The sequence below is a fragment of the Haliaeetus leucocephalus genome, unplaced genomic scaffold (genome assembly GCF_000737465.1).
Source record: "Haliaeetus leucocephalus isolate CR32 unplaced genomic scaffold, Haliaeetus_leucocephalus-4.0 Scaffold417, whole genome shotgun sequence".
Lineage (NCBI taxonomy): Eukaryota > Metazoa > Chordata > Aves > Accipitriformes > Accipitridae > Haliaeetus > Haliaeetus leucocephalus.
The window spans coordinates 8900055-8921268 of NW_010972853.1; the positions used below are offsets into that span (position 1 = coordinate 8900055).

Genomic DNA, 21214 nt, shown 5'->3' on the forward strand with positions numbered 1-21214 from the left:
TTGATCATCTTTTATCATGTTGGCTTCATAAATTACACAAAATATTTTCTATTTTGGCACACCATTGTATTTTTTTTCTCTTGTATATTCTATCCACACATCATGATTAAAATGTTCACAAAAGATGAGTAACAAAAGATATGCAAGTTTCTCAGTACCAGCTGGGTAAATCAAATCTCCCCTTCTCGAGCAGGAGGATGTAGCTATGCTAACTTGTATTCACAGGCATACAACATGCTGATTCATATCTGTATAGTACACTAAGTCACTGTAGAGTTAACAATCTGAGCTTACTTTCATTTACCTTTCTAGAATTAAGGTGTCTGGCTCCTTCATAACCTCCACACCAACACTAGGCATGACTTGATATCGAAAGAGCGTACACTGTGTAAGCTTTATGTGTGAAAGCACGTAACAGTCACATATCAACTGCACCTAGAAACCAGGGTCTAAGGAGCAGAGAGTGAAGTGGTGTGTGGAAGAACAGTCCACATAGCTTTAATATACTAACACATTCAGCAAAACAAGTTGACATTGGATCTGGAGCAGATACTCGTACACAAGGTTTATGCAACTGCTTTGTTGACGCACAATAGTCACAGGAGTGGTGTAGGGTGGAGATTTCCCTTCAACTTTGCATTGGGGAAAATTTCAAAGACTATGCCTGTAATGTCCTATGAATAATGCTATGAAAAGAAATCCAGCATCAGTCTGATTTATATGCGTGAGGCAGAATCTTTTGGCAAGCCCCGCCCCCAGCAGTGGCCTAGAAAAGATTGTTACCAAAGAGAACTGGCATAGAACAAAACTTGCCACACAGATTCAACTAAAAATACTAATTTTTCTCCTCTGGTATCAAGTACTTAAATATCTTTAAAGACATACTAGCATCTTGCTTTATCTTACTGTAAGCCACTTTTTACCAATAAATACCTCACCACATGCTGAAACCAAGACAGGCACTCCATCTCAAGTAAAGCTGAATCAGCTACATAATCTGACCCAGTTTTTATTCCAATTTAATGAAGAACTATAACCTCAGGTCACATGGGCCCACTGAAGAGCACCAAAACCTGCCACATGCAGTGTTGCCACTGCCAGACTATTTCTTAAAAAGTTGCACTGTGTAATTTTGAAAAGATTTGAGCAGAGATGAATTCATGAGACCAATTATTGCCACGTAGCTCTCTTAAACCTTGAAAAAAGTACAGCACATAGTTCAGAACACGTACAGGGATTTAATAACATAAGAAATACTAATGAAGTATTCAAAGGAGACAGTTTTATATGTTGCAAACATTTTAATGATTACTTTTGAGCTTACACATTGGGTGGTTTTTTTAAACTTCAAACTGCAACAAGTTAAATAAATGTTTATAATATACAAAGAAAATACAACCAAAAGTAGAACTTGCTTTAAGTGTGCCTTGCACTAGGAACCAGTGTTTTTTAATAGCTTTATCGTTGAGCTGCACAAACACACTTAAGGATTTGATCTTTATAGCAGGGCAATTGAGAAATCAAAATATATTCCCACTTGAAAGGAAAAAAAAAAAAGGGAAAAAAAAAAGGTTGTGCATGATTATATGCAAAAACCCACTAAAATACTCCAATAGTGCAGGCACCATTAAAAAAGAAAAAGCTGGAGATGCCCATTAACTCTAACTTTTAAGGAAGCAAGTTTCTGACCATTTAGCTTAAAGCCAGCAAAACAGGGATCAGTGATGGCAACTGTAGTGTACAAGGTATTAAATGACAAACTTTACACAAATACACTGTTAGAAATTTGTATCAGTGAACACTGAAAATCTGATGATCTGTTCTTTGGAACAGTCAAACAGAACCACCTTAATTTCCAGTTGTGCAAGCCCTTGAAGCATCACACAGTGTTCTGTGCCAATTTCTTGCTGGCTGTGTAGTTACAAGGATTTATTTTGTCATTAGCAGCTAACAAACTTATTCCACATGTTCCTAAAGCCTCACAGGTGAAAAAAAAGGCAAGTCTCATCAGAGCACAGCGTGGAGATCATATTTTTTGCACACAAACACAAGAGGCTTCACTAGTATCAAAAAACACTTTCTCATGTCCCATATTGCAGTCAGCAGCTCAGTTGAGATGGAAGCCTTTCTCCATTGTAGCAGCTAGCAGACGCTCTCTCATAATCTCCTCAGAAGAATACTCAGGCAACTTTAGGTAATGCACACATGTATTCACAGATGGATAACTTGCATCTGTAGCATCAACCTGAGGAAAAGAAAGAACATTTTTTACTGCAGTTGTTCATAGCACTCAATATTGAAGTTGAAAGTTGTAAGGTCCTCTAATTCATGGCATTTACTGCATACATAACACCAGTTGTCAAGAAACAGTAGCATCAGGAAAGCTACAGACCAACTTAGAAATCTATATGTATGTTAATTCTTTTATACTCAAATATGAAGTCAGCAAACAGACCTGAAACAGAGGTTAGTACTGAAAGCTTACCATGGTGTCATAAATTAAAAACCGGGAGAAAAAAAAAAAAAGTCAGTGTTATTTCTTAATGTAGCAACAATCACATTGAAAAGCCAAAATAGTTGGTTTGAAGGGCAACCTGAAGAAACCATACCTTGCGTACAACAGTGAGCCGGGGATGTAGGTTTGCCAGTCCTCCTGGTGGGAGTGTTGAACAACCAGTGGTGAACTGGAGAAAAGCCTTCCTTTCATCCGAAGACATACCACACAAGACTCTCACAAATCGAAGGAATCCAGGGCTTAAAATAAATTAAAATAATTAGTTATGATAACATAACAAGAGAGTGGTTTTTCTAATTTCCCTTCACTTGAGACAGTACAATTACGATCTTCAGTCACATCTAAGCAATCATAAGATTCTAGTGCCTGTTCAGTATTGAGTTAAGAATAAAACATCATAAAACCCATAAAAATACTTCTTTAATCTCCTTGCTGAGTATTACACAGAAAAATGTAGGTGAATAAGAACTTTTCTCCATACTTATCTTGGAGCATTATTCAGGTATCTTGCATATGAATGGGTAGAGAATTAGACAGAGCTCAAACTTATTCTATGAGAAGATTCCAACTGACCATAATCTTAAGATTTTTCCTGTACCACTTCTGCGGTATAAAGCCATTTCAATTTATATATGATTTAATTTCTATCCTGTTCAAGACCCTCATGCAAAAAAAATTGGAAAAATGTAACAGACTACAATAGATCTTCAAGGAATCCTCCAGTTACCACTGCTTTCATCCATACCAGCCCAGGGAATGAGGGGGAGGAGAGGGCATGAAGAAAGCACAGCCTGCTGAAACACTCCCTTGGTATCAGGCAACGTAATCTCAGCTGCATCTTTGGACACAGGGCAGGGCCAACAGAAGAATCGCTCCACACTGCCTCTTAGACTGATTAGGATCCTTCAGCATGCTTATATTAACACAGTTCCAGAAGTAGTTTGTATGTTATTGCTACCAAACATGACAAGCAGCAAAAAAACCCCAAACCCAACAAACCCCAAAACATTGAGACCACCTCCTGATAGCCAATCACCAGTATACGTGTTCCCTGCATAGTACATTTTCTAACTACACTTGAAGAGAAAGAAATAAGAAAAAAGGGACAAGTAACAACTACACCCAACCAAACAGAAATTATAATCACCACCAAAGATAAAATTAAAAACTCTAAAATGCTATTTTTAATAGCCTGTATTAGTTAACTGCCATTGCATTTCCACTACTTGTTCACATTTGAGTATTTTAAATGTTTTTATCCTCTCTCATCACAGAAACACCAAAAACCTTCCAACCTATCCGTTGTAACATATATGGTTATTTCACATAGTTTTAGGCAATCACTTGCTCTTCAGTGACCACCAATCCCATCCAATTTGGCATCGTCATCTAATGAACATTCTGGACATTTTGCCACTTAATGTATCTTTTAGCTACTATTTTAAAATCACTCAGAATCTAAGTACCTACCTATCTCGTGTATATCCCAGTTTAGGTTCAGTATAATTGATGATATCCTCAGCTGCCCAAGAAGGCGATTGATTTCCACAAAGAATCATCTGAACTTCTTCATGGCTGAAGGAACTCAGCTTCTCCATTGGAAAGACTCTATTGAAGCCATCTTTAATTTACACAAGATACAGTTATAAAGTCAAAAGACTGTTTATAAAATAATGTCAGCATTTCAATTATATTTTAATCAAACCAGAATCAATCAACAGTTTCTTAATTAAGATAAATGGAACCTCTTCAAGATTAAAAGTGGCGTAACTAATGCAGATGTGTTATGAAGTTAATATCTATTGCATTCTTAACATTTTTTGAAAGCCATTCCATACCACCACTTTAAACCAGCACACCCTGAACACCAGTTAGTCCACCTAACTGAGTATATGTTCTGCCATATTTAAAATTACCTCTGAATGCCTCCATCTGTTTCTGTATACCAGTATGCATGCAGAAGTCAAACATGAGATCTACATATTCCTCTGCATTATCCATTGTTACAGTCTGCAAAGACAATAGATAAATACTTAAGAGTTCACTTTGCATTAGAGTTACTGCTGAGACAGTAAAAATGTAACTGCTGTTGAAATTGTAAAGGTAGGTTGTTTCCTTACCTCATCATCACCACCTGGCTTGAGATCCACAGCTGTAAACCCATATACTTTGGATGAAGGGCAAAACTGAAAATTTAGACTTCAAAACACAAAAAGATAGTTACTAATTGCAAACAAGTCTGCTACTGTTTTTGCAAGTACACCAGATTTATAAACTGCACCCCACACACCCAAAAGCATCTCACTACATTTCAAGCCATTGTTTGTAGATCATTTTGTATATACATGAACAGTGGCACTGCAGTACACAACTACAATCAGTAATGGACTACACAGATAATACATGTTTCAAATCTATGGTATGCACATGCGAGTACTCACCCACTATTTATTTGGCTTTGATAACCATTGAAAATTTCATAAGAGTTTGATATCTTTAAGTTATCAGCTTCAAAAGTACTCAAGCAGTTTAATTCAGCTCACAAACTCAAGAATTCTTTTACATTAATTTCCAGCACTAACAGTTACAGAGCCACTCAACATATTAGGTATTTAGGCCCTTCAACAGTGCTACTTGCTTTCTCTCTATAACAAGCCATGCTGAAGTCTGCAAGGCCATAAGCAATTACTGAACTCTGTCCATGCAATCCTTGTGGCACAACACAATTTTAACAAATAACCCATAATATTAATGGTAGAAAACCTGCTGTTTCAAAAGAAAGAATTTAAAACTACAAAAGATGACATCCTGACACCAGTTTACACAGGTATGAGCACTTTTATGTCCTTAACATTTGCTAAAGGTTAGCACATGTTCTGTTCAACGTGGATTCAAACACTGCACTGTGTGTCTATTAACGTAATCTGAAATTTTAATCTGTCCTCTTTAAAAGCTCTCAAAAAAACTTGATAAATTTCAATAGTTATCATAGCAAAGAAATTACTGATTCACACTTGTCTAAAGGTCTCTACAAGTATTTGTGCGTTTCTAGAGAGTTATACGGCATTGCAGTGCAGCCACTTTTAAGTTTAAACATTAGGAAACAGAGCAAATGAAAAGAGAAAATCCTCAAACTAAGGAACAAGAATATAGTTACAGATGGCAAACTGGATCTTGCTGCATCTCTAATGATTCCCCCTTGCAACGATATTATTTAAAATGAAGAAATCTTCATTTTTAATTACACATGTTGACATTTGTCTCTAACACAACACTGTTTGCATATTTATAAATAGCTATGAAAACTCTTACCCCAAATCCTCTATGCTAAGCGGAGGTCCCGAACCCGATGGATTCTTCAGCATTAATTCCTGTAGTTTTGTGTTCTTTTCATCTTCTGACAGACTTTTGTTGCTTAAAATTTGACGCCTTTTAATTGCAAGGTCCTTAATTTCTTTTAGAAACCTAGCTCTATGTGGATTTACTAATTCAAAGTCTTCCCATGTTAAAATTCCATTAAACCAGGCAGGAGGTTTTGGTTTTGGTGGATCAAGAATAAATTCTGATTTGGAGTCTTCTTCCAGACTTCCTACTGACAAGGAATCATGCCCTTCTTCTGTAGAAGCCTCCGACTGACTTTCAGTACAGTGCAAGTCTCTGTCACCCCGTGATTCATATATCAACTTACTCATGTTACTTTTAATGTCCCCCATACACATGAGTTTAAAAAAAGGCTTAGAAATGGGTAAATCCACAAGTCTATTGTCCTGAATGCATTTAGCCAAGAAAATTCCAAGGAAATGAAAGAGTTTGGTTATTCTTTCAAGTTCATCACTATCTTGTGGGAATGGTGCTGTGAAGAGTCCACATGATCTCTGTACATAGTAGCCAGGGGGTTTCAATCCACCACCAATATCAACCTGATTTAAGAGATGCACAAGAAGTTGACATTGTTAAAGGTGAATTTAATTTCTTGTACTCTACTTCTCTGTTAAAAAGAGAACAGGTAGAGAAAGCAAGGTGTAGAACAGACTGGTCATTCTTGACCATGATGAGTGGCTGCTCACCGATCACGTGTTCTTCCCATCCCAGGTATCTAGCTCATTTTTCGTTTACACAAGTAATCAGTTTAAAATGCAAATTGAAATATACCTGCCGAGACTCATCATCTGGAAAATCGTCATCACAAAGCCAAGCTCCCAAATCTGTCCTCTGAAATTCTGCTGCCACCAATGCATAAAATTCCAAGGTAGGACCGAGGCCTGTTCCTTCCTCCCCTAAAAACTCAACCTAGAAAAACATAAGGTATGTTAATAATAAAAGAAAATCCTAGTGAAAGGTTCGGTGTTGGTTATGGAACAGGATTTTCAGTATCCCAGCTAGTACATTAGAAATAGCTATCTAACCTCGCTCTGCTAGGCAGATGTGCTTTACCTCTAGAACAGATTTTCTGTCTGCATGAATCTGCATGACATTTTCTGCCCATTCCATCAAGGATTCACCTCGCGGAACTTTCACTCTTTCATGTTTGAGGCGTCCAACTCTGAATTCTCCTGGATCATCACGTCGCACTGTGCTTGTGGTCCTTGTCCGTTCAACAGTGGCTTCTCGTCTGTTCTGCAGCCATACAATTGCTCTGGAGAAAACCAAAAACCAGTTGTTTGAAACTTCGATGTCTACCAGCATAAAAACTTGAAAGTAGCCACTACGAAAAGTTACCTTGTTAAGTACTAATTACCTCCTAATAATATTTTTTTTTTAAAGTTATATACCAAAGTATTTCTCAGAAGTATATGAAATGCCCACATATGGGCTGCTTCATATTTTATGAGTTTAGAAAAGTAAATAATTTTTAATTACTATGAAGGGCCAACCATAACTTCTGATGTAATAGATAGCACCAATGAAAACATACAATTCTTGATCTGAATTATTATAGTTTTCAAATTACAGTGGAATGAACAGAAGGCAGAATTTACTGCAGTACTTTTTAATCACAGATGCTCAAAATTGTTTATAGACACTTACTACCATTTCCATTATATACTGCAAGGCAGTTGTACATCATCCCATTGGTACTGACAAGTTTTACAGCCAGATTTACTTACGCACTTAGAGAAACACAGAACCAAAGTGGAAGCGCAATCATACACATACAGACCCATATCAGTGAAGGAAGAACACCCAACTCTAATAGCAGTACTCACACGAAGTTAAAGCTTGAAATTCTTTTCCGTATTGTCATCTATGCAGCAATAAACTATCTACAAAGCTACCATCTGTTGGTTGTTTTGCAAGTATGGTCAAGTGTCATGACAGACACAGACGGAGAGTGTACACAGCCACGTGCATATACACGCAGAGCTTATATAGAGTATATGAGTTTTAAGGTCTTAAAATACTGGAAATAGTTCTTAAGAAAGCTCTTTACTTACCAAGTAAATACCATGCAAATACCATGTTTCCTGAGGGATCTCTTTAAAATACAGTTTTTCTAAAATACTACCTTTTTTCAAGACAAAAACAAAACAAAAAAACAACACACATGGTCCATCTTTCTGGACCATTTTTCCATAGAAGTTCAATTTTTCCATATTAATAAGATTTAAACTGATGTCTTGCAAGACAACACCTTTTCTTCTCTTCCTTTTTCTTTCTTTTTAAAATGCCTCATTTTACACCCTTCATGAGGCATTTCTACTGTGTATTAGACAACAGTAATTTTTGCAACCCACTGTCTACACTTCCTCTTTGAAAAACAAACACACAAAACAGCCAAGAAAACCCACAAAAACTAATTCTTCCATCTCATTACATAAAAGTAAACTGGCAAAAAGGTTTACACTGTCTACATACTCTCAAGGTAATTGACTGTAGCAGTGACATATTAAGGATTCCTAGGTAAGGAAGCACATTAGAGGGTACCCTTAAGTGTTTTAACGTTTGGTTTTGTTACAGTTTCATTATGCAGCTAATACTAACTTTCAAAATAGCATCTTTTCTTTAGATTTTGTCTATTTTGTTAAGACTTTAGTGAATTGAAATAAATTAACCAAAACAAACAATCACCAAACCACTGTAGGAAGTATAAAAGATATATGCTTTAGTGTATGTTTTAAAAAAAATTTAATGCACATTTATTTTCAGAATGTTTTCTATTTTGTTTCCTACTCCTTTAATGCAGTGAACTGCAACCCAGTCTAATTACTGCCCAATAGGATAACCTAGCTAGAGGTACACATGCAAGTCTTCAGCTAAAGTTGAAAAATGAAATTTCTTCAGAGGAATTTCCTGAAGAATATCAAACAGGAGGTAGGCTACTCATCATAAACCTCTAATACAATGAACAATAATGTTTCAAGTGTCCAAAAGTCTTTCTGAAGTTTTCCATCTTCTTCCCTTTTTTTCTACTATCCAAAATGATTTACATTTGGCAAACAAAATCTCTCTCATTAGGATAAGGTCCTTCTGTGAATTAGCGATTAAAAAACCTATTATATTAAAAAAAAAAAGCAGCAGTATTTTTGGTTTGGTTTTTTTTTTTTAATTTTTTGGTTTTTTTTACCTTGATGCTCCAAATGCTGTGCATGTGAAGTACAACTGTCTTGTTTCAAATGGAATTAAGAAAGGACACTTGCTTGTTAGCTGCTCACACCAGTCTGGCAAAGCTCCACTTGCTAGTGCCAAGGGTTCCTGTAGTTTAATGCAAGGAAAACAAAACAAAACAAAGTGTTTCTAATATTAGACTCAGGTAGTCCCAAGAAATTTGTAACTAAGTACACAGGCACCCAATACACCGAAGTACGAAGTTTTCACTTGTGTGTGAGCATGTTTCTTCCTACGCAGCAACTGCTTCCCCCCCTCCTTTAAATGCTATGAATGAGAAGTTCACAGAGTTTCTAGGACTCAAGAGTGGACACAGGCTGCTTTGGCACAAAGACACTAAAAGCTGTATAGTAAATCTGTGCAATATGTACTACTCAAAGCACTGTGGGGAGATCTGAGTATACAATTACCTGGAAAGAATTCTTCTGAGCTTTGCCCAAAAGGGATTAGATACTACCTCTTCAATACCAGAAGGCATGGAAGAAACTTGGTGGTAGTAAAGATGATCCCCACTGAAATATTACTAACGTCCCTTCTAAGATACAAGTATGATAAAAAAAGACTGCAGAAATTATTACTACAAAGATATTCAGAGTGCCTGAACAGCCTTTAAAAGAACATGAAAAACTGAACTTTTTTTTTTTAATGAATAATTAGGGCAACTTTACTGTAATAAAAAAAACCAACAAAACAAACTCAAAAAGCACAAAAGGGCCAAACAAGTCAAGAATCTTCATATTTAAATCTTTGTTAAAGACAATGTAGTTCTGCTGAAGAGCTACATCTTAACATTTTCCTTTTAACGCATCTAACTGACCTGGTACCAATATGTTTTCTACATACTATTTTTAAAAGCTTTATCTGGAACGTATAAACAATAAAATGTTTGCGAACCCTAACACAATTAATTGCCCTTTGTTACAATATCATCAGGCAGCAAACACTACTTTGTAACTTCGATGTTTGGTGCAGGAAAAAAATTATTCTTCATAACAAAAAGATACAATTCTATTACAACTTTTTTCTTGGTATGTTTTTATTCAGACTAGTCTGTTCTTACAGAATTTCCTCATCCAAAATATAAGGAAGTAAATTACCATATGAAACAATTCCTAAGTCAAAATGGCAAAAAAGCTAATAATTTCAAACAGTCTAAGTAAGGAAAAGTATAATAAAGTCTTAAAAACAACATTATGTATACACAGCGTGCATAACACATTAATGTAATACCTCAATCTGTTGCAGAATCTTTGTAGTAATTTTTTTGCTTGTGAATTCATCTGGTGGAAAGTTAAACTGAGGATGCTCATCTCCTTCTGAAAATAATCAAGAGAAAATTTTTCCTTTATTTTGTTTTCAATAAAACATTTAAGAAGCTCTGCTAGATAACTAACTTACCTTCTTGAGAAGTTCGTGCTGTGTAAGGGTCACTGGCAACTATATACAAAATGCGAAGTAACTGCAGAACATCTTCTACTCCACAGGAGTTCTGCCCACTGCCAGCTTTGGCCTGAGGTTGTTCCTTTGCCAAACTAAGGATATCAGAATTTTGAAGAGTAGAAATGGCCCCTTGACTTAATCCTGATTTTGATCCATGTTCACAAAAATCCTGTAAAAAAAGAATTGTTAAGAATGAAAACTGCGTGTGTTACTATCTGTAGGACTGCACACTCCAAGTTAATGATTTGAAAAATTAGAATGGTTACTCAACACTTAGTTAAATTGTGGATGGTTCAAATCATGGTTCAAATGCATTTAAACACAAATGCATATTTAACAGAAGACATTAAAGGAAAAAAACAAAAAAAGAGAGCAGCAAAAACTAAACTTGATATTGGCATTCAACTTTCCTATCCATGTCATATCCCTCCTCCACAAGAATCTTTAAAGCTGCAAAACAAAGCACACAGCCATTCATAACAGAAAAAGTTTGGATGCAGACATATACCTTGTATGCAGCTATGAGCTGGGAACAATTTCTGTTTTTCCTAATACTTTTATTAGTGCCGGTTAATTTCCAGTGGCGCAGGAAAGCTGAGTCTGCATTCTTCTGCAGGTAGGTTATCAAGTCATTCTTTGGTAATTCGTCAGTGCCAAGGTACTGCTCCACATGCTCTACTGACCAGCAACCCTACAACAGGAACCACCAAATGTTGGTTCTTCCTGATTGTAAAGTCCTTAATATTTCACATGCATTACATATTGTCTTTTTTAAAGGAGCATGCATTTACAAATATACTCACTCATATCCTTTAAGTAATTGAAAACTGTTAGTTTTTTTAATGTAGCATTTCAAAAACTGCAGTAAGATTTGTTTTGCTTTTGTTTAAACAGCCTTAAAAACATACACAAAGGCACCGAAGTCTTACCATTTTTCCACTTTCTTTCTCTTTATCAGAATCCTTCATTTCTCTGTACATGATTCTAGATAGTAAAACAATGAGTTAATATTTCATACTCATAGCACATCCTCTAAATTCTGAAGTTATACATAGACTTGTTAGACATCAATGACATTTAGATAACATGATGTAAAACAGCAATAGCAGCTGCTCTTTGCCGCAGAGAACATCTGGGATACCCTGATGTAGCAAAGCTCTTAAACTCATATTTAATTTCATTATGTCGATATTTATCTTGCAAAGTATTTAATTTATGTTTCCTGAAGTGAGGTTTGAGTAATCAAGCAACTTTCATTGTGCAAACTTCCCAAAACAACTTTAGGTTCTTCATTATACATGCACCAACTCTTTGAAATTTTGAAGTCCCAGGGTAGTTTGCTGTGTATTAACTTAGGAGATAAGGACATCTACAACTGTTTCTCATGCTTTCTAACTAGAAAATAGTTTTGCTACAGCACACAATTTTTGACACAAGGCAACTCAGAAAACAGGTGCAACACACAAGCACTGCTGAAATCTGAAATACAAAGATTTATAAATAAACTGCAACTACCTTATTGCAGTTCTTGCTTTCATATATGTTAGTTTTCTAGTATGACAGAAGTTACATTGGTGTAGTAAATGGAAAATACAGACAATCATGTAGTCTTACAATTTCTGTCTATTACTATAAAGCTATTAAGGTCAAATTAGGGTACAGAGAATAGTTGAGGTTGGAAGGAACGTAGTCCTATACCGCTACTCAAATGTCACATTTAAATTGAATTTCCTGTATTTCAATTTGAGCCATTTTCTTCTTGTCCTTTCACTTGTTGCAACAACGAAGAGTCTACACTCTGTCTTCTCTACTTCCTCCCATCAGGCATTCATACACATTGGTAAGATCCCACAAACCTTTTTTTCTCCAGGCTAGACAAGTCCCAGATCTCTCAGACTCTCTCTGTGTGACAGACTCTAAGCCCTTTACTTAGCAGCTAAAGCACGCTTAGTGTAGCAGCCCTTTGCTGGACTCACTGCAGTGTCCATGTCTCTCTTATACTGAAGTGCCCTGAACTGGACGTAGCACTTCAGACATGTCTCACCAGCACGAGAAGAGGGGGAAGATCACCTTCCTCAACCTTCCTAATGCAGCCCAGGATGCTGCTGACCTTCTTTGCTGCCAGGGTCCATAGCTGGCTCACATTCAACTTTATCTCCACCTCCACTCAGGGCCTTTTCCACCAAGCTGCTTTCCAGCCAGCTGGCCCCCAGCCTGTACCAGCACATGCAGTTATTTTTCCCCAGCTGCTAGACTTTGCATTTCCCTTTGTGGAACTTCATGAAGTTCCTGTCTTCCCATTTCTCCAGCCTGATGAGGTGTCTCAGAATGGCAGCACAACCATCTGGTGCAACAATGACTCCTCCCAGTTTTGTTTTGTCAGCAAGCTTGCTAAGGGTCTGCTCTGTCCCATCATACAGTTCATTAATATAGATGTTAAACAGTACTGGACCCAGTATCAACCCTTGGGGTACGCCAGCTGGCCTCCAGCTGGACTTCATACCAATGATCACAATCATCTGAGCCTGGCAGTTCAGGCAGTTTTCAGACACTATCTAGTCCATACTTTATTAGTTCATCAATGAGGGAGAAAGTGTTGAAAGCCTTACTAAAGTTGAGGAAAATAACATCTGCTGCTTTCTCCTCATCCACTGAGCTAGTCAACTTATCACAGAAGGCTACCAGGTTGGTTACAGATGATTTCCTCTTCATAAATCCATGCCACCTACTTCCAATCACCTTCTTGTCCTTCATTGTTTGAAAATGGTTTCCAGGACTATTTCCATCATCTTTCCAGGGATGAAGGAGAGGGTGACCAGTTCGTAGTTCCCTAGATCTTTCTTGCCCTTCTGGGGGATAGGAGGGACACTTGCTTTCCTCCAGCTCTCAGAAATGCATCCCAATCACCGTGACCTTTCAAAGATAATCAAGAGTGGCCAGCTCCTGTGGGTGCATCACATTGGGTCCCATGGACTTGTATGTCCCGTTTCTTTAAGTGCTCCCTAACCTTTTGCCCTTCACATCCCTCACCAGGTTCAACTCCAGATGGGCTTTGGCTTTCCTAACCCCACACCTTCATGCTGGGACAATGCCTCTATATTCCTCCTGGGTCACTTGACCCTTCTTCTACCTCTTGCATGCTTCCTTTTTATATTTTGAGTTCTGCTGGGAGTTTCTTGTTCATTCATGCAGGTGTCCTACTGCCTCTGCCTGACTTCCCACACATTGGGATGGATTATTCTTGAGTCTGGAGGAAGTTATCCTTGAAAAATCAATCATGTCTCCTGGACCTCTCTTCTCTCTAGGACTATAGCCCCATGGGATTCTTCCAAGCAGATCCCTAAGCAGACCAAATTCTGCTCTCTTGGTCAATTGCTTGACTTCTGAAATACTAACAAGTCACAGTTGAGCATCAGAAATTATGATTATTTTTTTTTTTTGGTAGTCACAGCACTATCTGTAAAACCAGAAAGAACATCCTGACATAAATGAAAGAAAAACTAATTCTAGCATGGCTTTCTACAGAGGAGAAAAAAAGTTAACATTGTTTCACACCCATTTCCTAATTGGTCACAGTGTTCTCTACAGAGAATAATAAACTTGCGAGCTTACGTGTATGTTGGCTCCCAAATACGTCTAAGCTTGTCAGATTTCACATTGCCATTGCAGGAAAGCTGTAACAATTTCTGTACATAGTAAAAGATGGTAGATCGAAAGTTTGTTAGGGGCAGTTCTACTTCTCGAGTTGTTCCAAGACCTGAAACTTTCAAGGTAAGTGCTAAACGTGGTGAAGGCATGCACTCAACCTCTTCCAAGAGTTCTGAGTGAGGTGTACCTGCATGTGAAAAATCATTTGAGAGGCCATTAATACAAAATATGTAACACATGACAAGTTGGCTTAAATATCAATAAAGTGGCTCAATAAGGAAGTGTGAAGACTTCCTGCACACATGCCAGAGAGAAGACGCTGAGTTGTAATTATGAGCTGTATGTAAGGGCTATAACTGCAGCACTTCTTTACATGAGCAAAGCTAACAGGAATTTCTGAAATCCCTGTTGATCCTTACGTCTTGATAACATCCCCTTTAATATTATCACAACACATGCATTCTTCTCTTCAAACACAGTATCTTCCTGTTGTATTGACTCCTTTCAACTCATCAAAATCAACAGCTGCTCATTTCCACACAAGCTAAACCTACATATTCCTTTCTGTAATGAACATTGACTACACCCACACTGCTAAACAAGAATGAACTAAGGAGCAAGATCAGGTGCCGTGCTGCTGGTCATACAGACTGCTCAACTACTGTATTAGCTTTCCCCTCAACTCTGCTTTGGACTGTTTCAGCAAGCCCCCTCCAATCAAAGCTGTTCTGGGTAGCTCAACACACAGATTATTCCCTGCAGGTGGAACCAGACATAACAAAAGATTTATCACTCATCCAAGTTAAATTAATGAGCATGCTTATTTTACACAGCACTTAATTTACTTTTTCCCTCAATAATGCTTGGACCTGCAGAGGTAGATAAAACTCTCATTAAAACAGAGAAAATCTGCACAGCCACAAAAGCATGTTATACTGGTTAACAGCGATAGGATCCCCAGAGCCCAATGGGCACTTAACAGTTAGTCTCCATCCTAAAGCCAGATCAAGTATCACAAATGTCTTGTCAGCATACCCGGTGGAGGGATTTCTAGGTCAGTTGTCTGTTGAACATTAGTACGACCAGGTCTCGGGTCAAAAGCAGGAACCAGAGCAGAAAACTGCCGTTTCAATACATAGTCATCATCCCATGTTCTTCTACGGCCTCCTTTGGTTTCATACTCCTCTTCTTCCTAAAAAAAAAAAAAGTAGTTGTTTTTTAGATTCTGCTACAAAGAATCATTTGATCAAAAATTTAAAAGTTAGGGAATACATCAGTCACGTAAACTAAAATGGACACAAAAATACCAAAGCTGGCACATAACAGTATTAGTTCCATTTAACCAGTCAAGCAGGAATCAAGAGAATTATCAAAACCACAGAAAAACAAAAATCAACATAAAGAGGCTAACCTTACAACAGGTTTATTTATGATATCTGGAAAGAATGAAACTTTCCATGAAGCACCAGAACATAGGGAAATACAAAGTATTCTAGACCAGCAAACTTGGTGTAGATGTTCTGTGTATTCCACAAACTTTGGAATATCAAAGATTCAAATAAATCAGTGGTGTCAAATACATTTAATTTTTTCTGAAAACAAATAGTGTTTTTTTGAAAGCGTATATATATATAGATATGTAATATATACACATTTTATCCAGAGATTAAATCAAATACCAAAATACTGGAACTATTATGGTGGGAAGAAATCTAATTTTCAATGAGCTTTAGCAAGTATTAACTGCTTATGACTTTTCTACAACAAGCTGTTCAACTTGTTTTGAACTGCTGAACTGTTTCTGCTCAACTCCTCATTGAGAAGAATTATATAGTATATCAGAGGGAAAAGGACTGGAACCCAAGAAAGAAGAATTTTCTTTTCCGGATCCAATTCTTGCTGTGTAATCTTAAGCAAAGACTATTTTAGCTATTTCTGCTTCTTCCCATGAACAACACTAGTAACTCTATTTAATAATTTCTGAAAAGTGATCGACAATCTACAAACTAAGATTATTGTTTGCATTGTAGATCCACTTAAGTAGTGCTAGATTTTCCATTCCTAATTTCATATCTTTGTGCAGAAGGCAAAATAATGAAATGCTTAGTAATGTACTTGAATTTCTATTAGAAGTATAATCACAGTAGGTTAAAATGCTAAATGTTTTGGTTCAAGTGACTAAAAGTTTTCATATTAATTACAAGAGGAAGTTTGTATAATTCCATAAAACAATACTTATATTTATGTAATAAACATTAAATTATCATTATTGAAGTCGTATTTTTCCTCTTAGACCTTGCAATATCCATTCTGATCACTTCAATGGTTTGCTTCGCACAGGCCTACAGTTAAATACAACCCAGAACTGTATAATTACAGAATTCAGCAGCCTACCCACAAAGTTACACCATTTCATCAGCCAGTGAACTAGTGATCCATCATTTCTACTGTCTGTCAACTTGTTCCCAGGCTGTTTTTAAGATATTAATTCTGACCTATAAGGTCTCAGGGTGCGCTGGTGTTCAAAAACACTTTTCTCTGGAATAAATGCTGAAGGTGGTACAATCAAATTTGTACAGAAAGGGCATTGCCCTGTTAGCTGTCCTATCTAGTGAGGCCTTGCAATTTTATCACACCCAGTTGAATGCAGGAGAAAAGAGCTGTCTTAATACACAAAATATATGCAAGAATGAGGAAAAGGGACAATGAACTGTCTTCATGAAGTAGTATTCAGTTTGCAGCCCCCAGAAAGCATAACATGATTTTAACTCTGGCATTTCATTTAGAGTCTTAATGGACAGGTACTCCAAACTAGTAGTCTGAAAGCTAAATATATTTGCTTTAATTAATGGAAAGATTACAGCTAGGACCCCATATTGCCAAAAAAATCTGCAGATTTTTAATACATCTGTTAGTCAATTAAGATATCACCTATGCTAACTATACTGTACCATAACTTCCTCATATTCTTGATCTTCTTGGTTGTCATCTTCATTTTCATCATCTTCTTCATCTGGTTCAGGTAGATCCTCATCATCATCTAACTCTGCCAACAGAGTACTAGCTCGGCAGCTATCAAGAAAATCTGTAATACATATATACATTTACGTACAGAACAAAAGCCAAGAATAACTTTTAAAGCAAAATTATGAAAATTAAAGAACAGGAGCACTGGGAAGAGTGAAAAAACAAATCTCACTTAAACCAGAAAAAGAGAACTAAAACACTGCTTATGGCATAACAAGATTAAAAGCTGTGATAAAAGCATACACCTGACAAAAAGCCCAGGGGTCTAGTCAACAGCATAACTAACAAAAGAAGCACTTAACATTTGTATAATTAAGAGTGATCAGCAAATGATCAGTTTCTCATTTGCTTGTATCAAACATTTTAAAATTACTCTTATTTTAAATTACAAAAGATTGCAAAAAAAATGGTACACAAATGTATGCGTTTGATTCTATGTCTAATTTTAAAAACAGATTACTGATGTAATTTCCACTAAGAATGTGTGGCTTAGACCTCAAACTACAATGTAAAGGACATTTAAAATAAACATTTAAGAGTGGTATTTTTAAAGATTCGATTCCTAATTAGTTTCTGTAACAAGAAGCTGAAAACAGATATAAAGTTCAATTTCACCCACCTAGTACTAAGACTTAAAAACCAACCCCTCAAAACCAGAAAAGTTCACAGCAGTCCAAGGACTGTGATGAATCTTTGAACTTTTACATTTTTCTGTACACATATAAACTATCTATACCACCCAAATACCCTTTGAATTGTTGCTAATGCCTCAACCGAAACTTTAAGGTAACTCTATTTGCCTAGTTGTTTATGATATATTTTATGACTTGCCACCCAATCAAAATATCAAATGAGACTTATTAAAAGAATAAAGGGAGATGGCACATGCAGATATCTTAACTGACCACCTCCATGCAGCTCAATTCCAATATCCATTGAAATTACCAGATATTGTTCAAGCAATTTCAATAGGCAACAAAATAGAACACAATCTTAATCCAAAAAGTTTTAAACAAATCAAGTATCTTTTCTTTCAAGAATGCCTCACAATCCAATAAACTTTAGATTAGGAAGTATTTTCCCATATCTAGCCCAGGTTTTTCTTTACTTCATTTCATCAACTTGGTTCCTAGATACTATCAAACTAGTTAACTAAATCTTCTATCACAGTACGCATATCCAGTAAATAACTTCTGCCTAATGTCTGTTTCTAGCATACAGTATCCACATAACTCTAGATTTTGTTCCTCCAACCACATAATTCCACTCTCCATGTCATTTTCCTTTCTGTGTTCTTTCCAATTTTTTGCAATTACTGTTATGGTATTGAGATACCTGGAACCTCATATACCATTTTAAGTGTATAATGTGCCTAATGGCAGATAGTTTTCAATCACTGAGTAATACAAGGTACCTCAGACTGAGCATGCAGCATGCCTAAACAAAACAGTGAGAAATAACATTTTGATTTTAATTAGAGGTCATATGCAAACTACATTAGATACTAAACTTCTTTGATTAAGGAAAAGATTAAGTGCCTAAATAAACTATACCATAAATAATAATAACGTGGGATAGAAACTGCCAAAAATAAAGACCTGAAAACATAAGAAAACACTACTATGTTAACATTATTTTACTTACTGCCTTACAGAACTAGTAACATATGAACAGCTCAACTTTCAAATACTTTTCAGTAAATAAACTAGTACATGAGAAAATCATAACAACAGGAGAAAAGGAAAAATCATTAATGGGAAGTCTGCTTATGTTCATTTAAAAATGAAACTTACCATATAAAGAATATTCTGCCTCCTGACCTGTATCGCTCTCACTAGATGTTGATGTTAGGCTAGTAGTTAGAGTATTACTAAGCGACTGACCAACAGATAAAACTGTAGTTGCTGTAGCTACATTGCTGCTGCTAGTAACACTGGATGTAGACATGGTCACTGTTGATGTGGTACCAGTTGTAGTCAGATTAGGAAAACTTTGGGCACCCATAAGAGGAGAAGCTATAGATAAAGATATGGTAAGATAAAATAAATGATTTGATGACTTGAAGAGTACAATTTACATGCATGACTCCTGTGTTGAAAAATATATCTGGGGTTGAGAAATTATCAGATGTGTTATTATACAATAAAGAAAAACAGACTAAAAGGGGAAGGGTTTCCCAGTGCAAAAGTGCACCCTACAATGCAGATGCCCATTTCTGAGCATATGCCCTTGCATACATTTAAAACAAATAATTTTATCAAATAAATCCCCAAATCCCACTGTAAATCTGAATTACTTCATTTCAAGTTCAACATATGAAAGGTATTCCTGAAATCTGTTACTTCAATATTGCATCTGTCTGTAAGCCTAAAAAGTAATTTAACCTCTAAAAAGCAATATAATCAAAATTACACAGGTAAAACAGTTTAACTATATATAAATGAATTGAGAAACGAACTTAAGACAAACGTGAAACTTGTGATTTTTGCACATTTTTCTAAAGCTCTTAAAGCAGCTCTGACTTGTTATCTTTCATGTAACTATTAGCATGTACATGATGGATGACAAGCCTGAGTTGGCAGTACTGTGAAACATGTAACTTAATATCTTACTTATGTGTATGATTTACATAAATAATTTTCAGAATACGCAAACAACCACTAAGAAGTCACCTTACTGCACATCTAAATAAAACACAGTAAATGCATTTTAGTTAACTGAAACAAGACTGAATTCACTGTGAACTCAATGGAAAGAATTTCAAGTAGTATACGTAACTGAGTAGAAGTTATACCTATGTGCAACTCTGCATTTACATCCCAATCTTCAAAACATTTTCTCGCATGCTTATCTTCACAGGAGACTTATCACATGTTTGCACGTGCAAATTTGAGGCGTCACTTATAGTTAAATATAAACCCTATGTTTTTCAATCTACCTTTTCTAAAATTTATCAAATGCAAGTTTTGCAGTTTTAAAGTAAACATTTTCATTATTGCATCTTATGTAAACTGAGGCACTGCTTTCTTAAAAAAGTCTAAATTCTGAATTTCAGACTCTTATTTTCATCAAGTTTTGCAAAAGGTTACTACCCTTGAAGCAGGATACAATACAACAAAAATTCTTTCCCTAAGGGCATTTGGTAGCTTTTTGAGAAAAACAAACCTTACTGTTTCTATTTTTATCATTTGCCAGATACTCTTTTTTTTTTTTTTTCCTCCTTAGGAACTTAAGTAACAGTCTGTAAATAAAAATGTAAAAATGCAAACAAAATATCTGCAAAGGTGACCCAAGCAGGTATAGTGCTTGAAATTATTTCTATGCATAGGGAGGGAGAGAATGAAATTTAAGTTTAGGGTTGTTAATAAGACTATGCTCATCTCTATGAAAACATGGAAATTTTCCAGACCAAAGGGGTTTTCCTTTGTTGTTTAAGAACTTGAAAATAAGTTGTTCAGTATTCATATCTTCCACCCACTTCTAATTAATAACAGTAAACTCTTTGCTGTTATGATAAACAGAAAAATGCATTAAGTGTCAGCATTTCATTTGCTCTGAATTCAAGAACGAATTGAAACTGGCTACTATACACACCACTTAACTCCTGGCAAATACAGACATTTTTAAAAGCAACCACTACAGCAAGTCCAGAAAGATTTGCATCACTAATCATGATTTCAGACTTGACTTTTTGGTTGGGGATTTTTTTGGGGGGTGGTGTGGTTTTGGTGGTCTGTTTTGTTCTGTTTTTTTTAAACCCAGACAGGCCAAAGAAAAATAATAATAATAATAATAATAATAATAATAATAAAAACCCAAAACAACCACCCAAGCTTTTTACAATGCTCTAAAAGAACTTCAGTGAGGTTGCTGAAAGTTAGTCTCTGATTTCTTCTTGGGGCACAAGTTCCCATTTACAGTTTCTATTTTTATAAGATGTATAAAACAAAGTAATTCCTACATGAGGGATAATTTTAA

At 36.1% G+C, this 21214-nt stretch overlaps 1 protein-coding gene across 10 annotated transcripts in view; it reads right to left on the minus strand.

Annotated features, from left to right (window-relative positions):
• Positions 1–1281: 1281 nt before the first annotated feature.
• HECTD1 (HECT domain containing E3 ubiquitin protein ligase 1) overlaps positions 1282–21214 on the minus strand; it is a 63032-nt gene continuing 43099 nt past the window's right edge. For 8 of the 10 annotated variants that reach the window (XM_010574259.1, XM_010574261.1, XM_010574255.1 and 5 more), the window contains 17 exons: positions 19030–19251; positions 17161–17294; positions 15245–15401; positions 14174–14396; positions 11491–11545; positions 11070–11252; positions 10520–10730; positions 10352–10437; positions 9081–9208; positions 6950–7151; positions 6668–6805; positions 5828–6435; positions 4636–4714; positions 4432–4525; positions 3986–4136; positions 2610–2754; positions 1282–2245 (listed from right to left, as the gene is read on the minus strand). In XM_010574259.1, coding sequence (XP_010572561.1) covers positions 2108–2245; positions 2610–2754; positions 3986–4136; positions 4432–4525; positions 4636–4714; positions 5828–6435; positions 6668–6805; positions 6950–7151; positions 9081–9208; positions 10352–10437; positions 10520–10730; positions 11070–11252; positions 11491–11545; positions 14174–14396; positions 15245–15401; positions 17161–17294; positions 19030–19251 — 2954 coding nt within the window. In that variant the 3' untranslated portion in view covers positions 1282–2107. Of the gene's footprint in view, positions 2246–2609; positions 2755–3985; positions 4137–4431; positions 4526–4635; positions 4715–5827; positions 6436–6667; positions 6806–6949; positions 7152–9080; positions 9209–10351; positions 10438–10519; positions 10731–11069; positions 11253–11490; positions 11546–14173; positions 14397–15244; positions 15402–17160; positions 17295–19029; positions 19252–21214 lie in introns of those variants that run through there. The other 2 variants (XM_010574262.1, XM_010574263.1) reach the window with 2 other exon arrangements.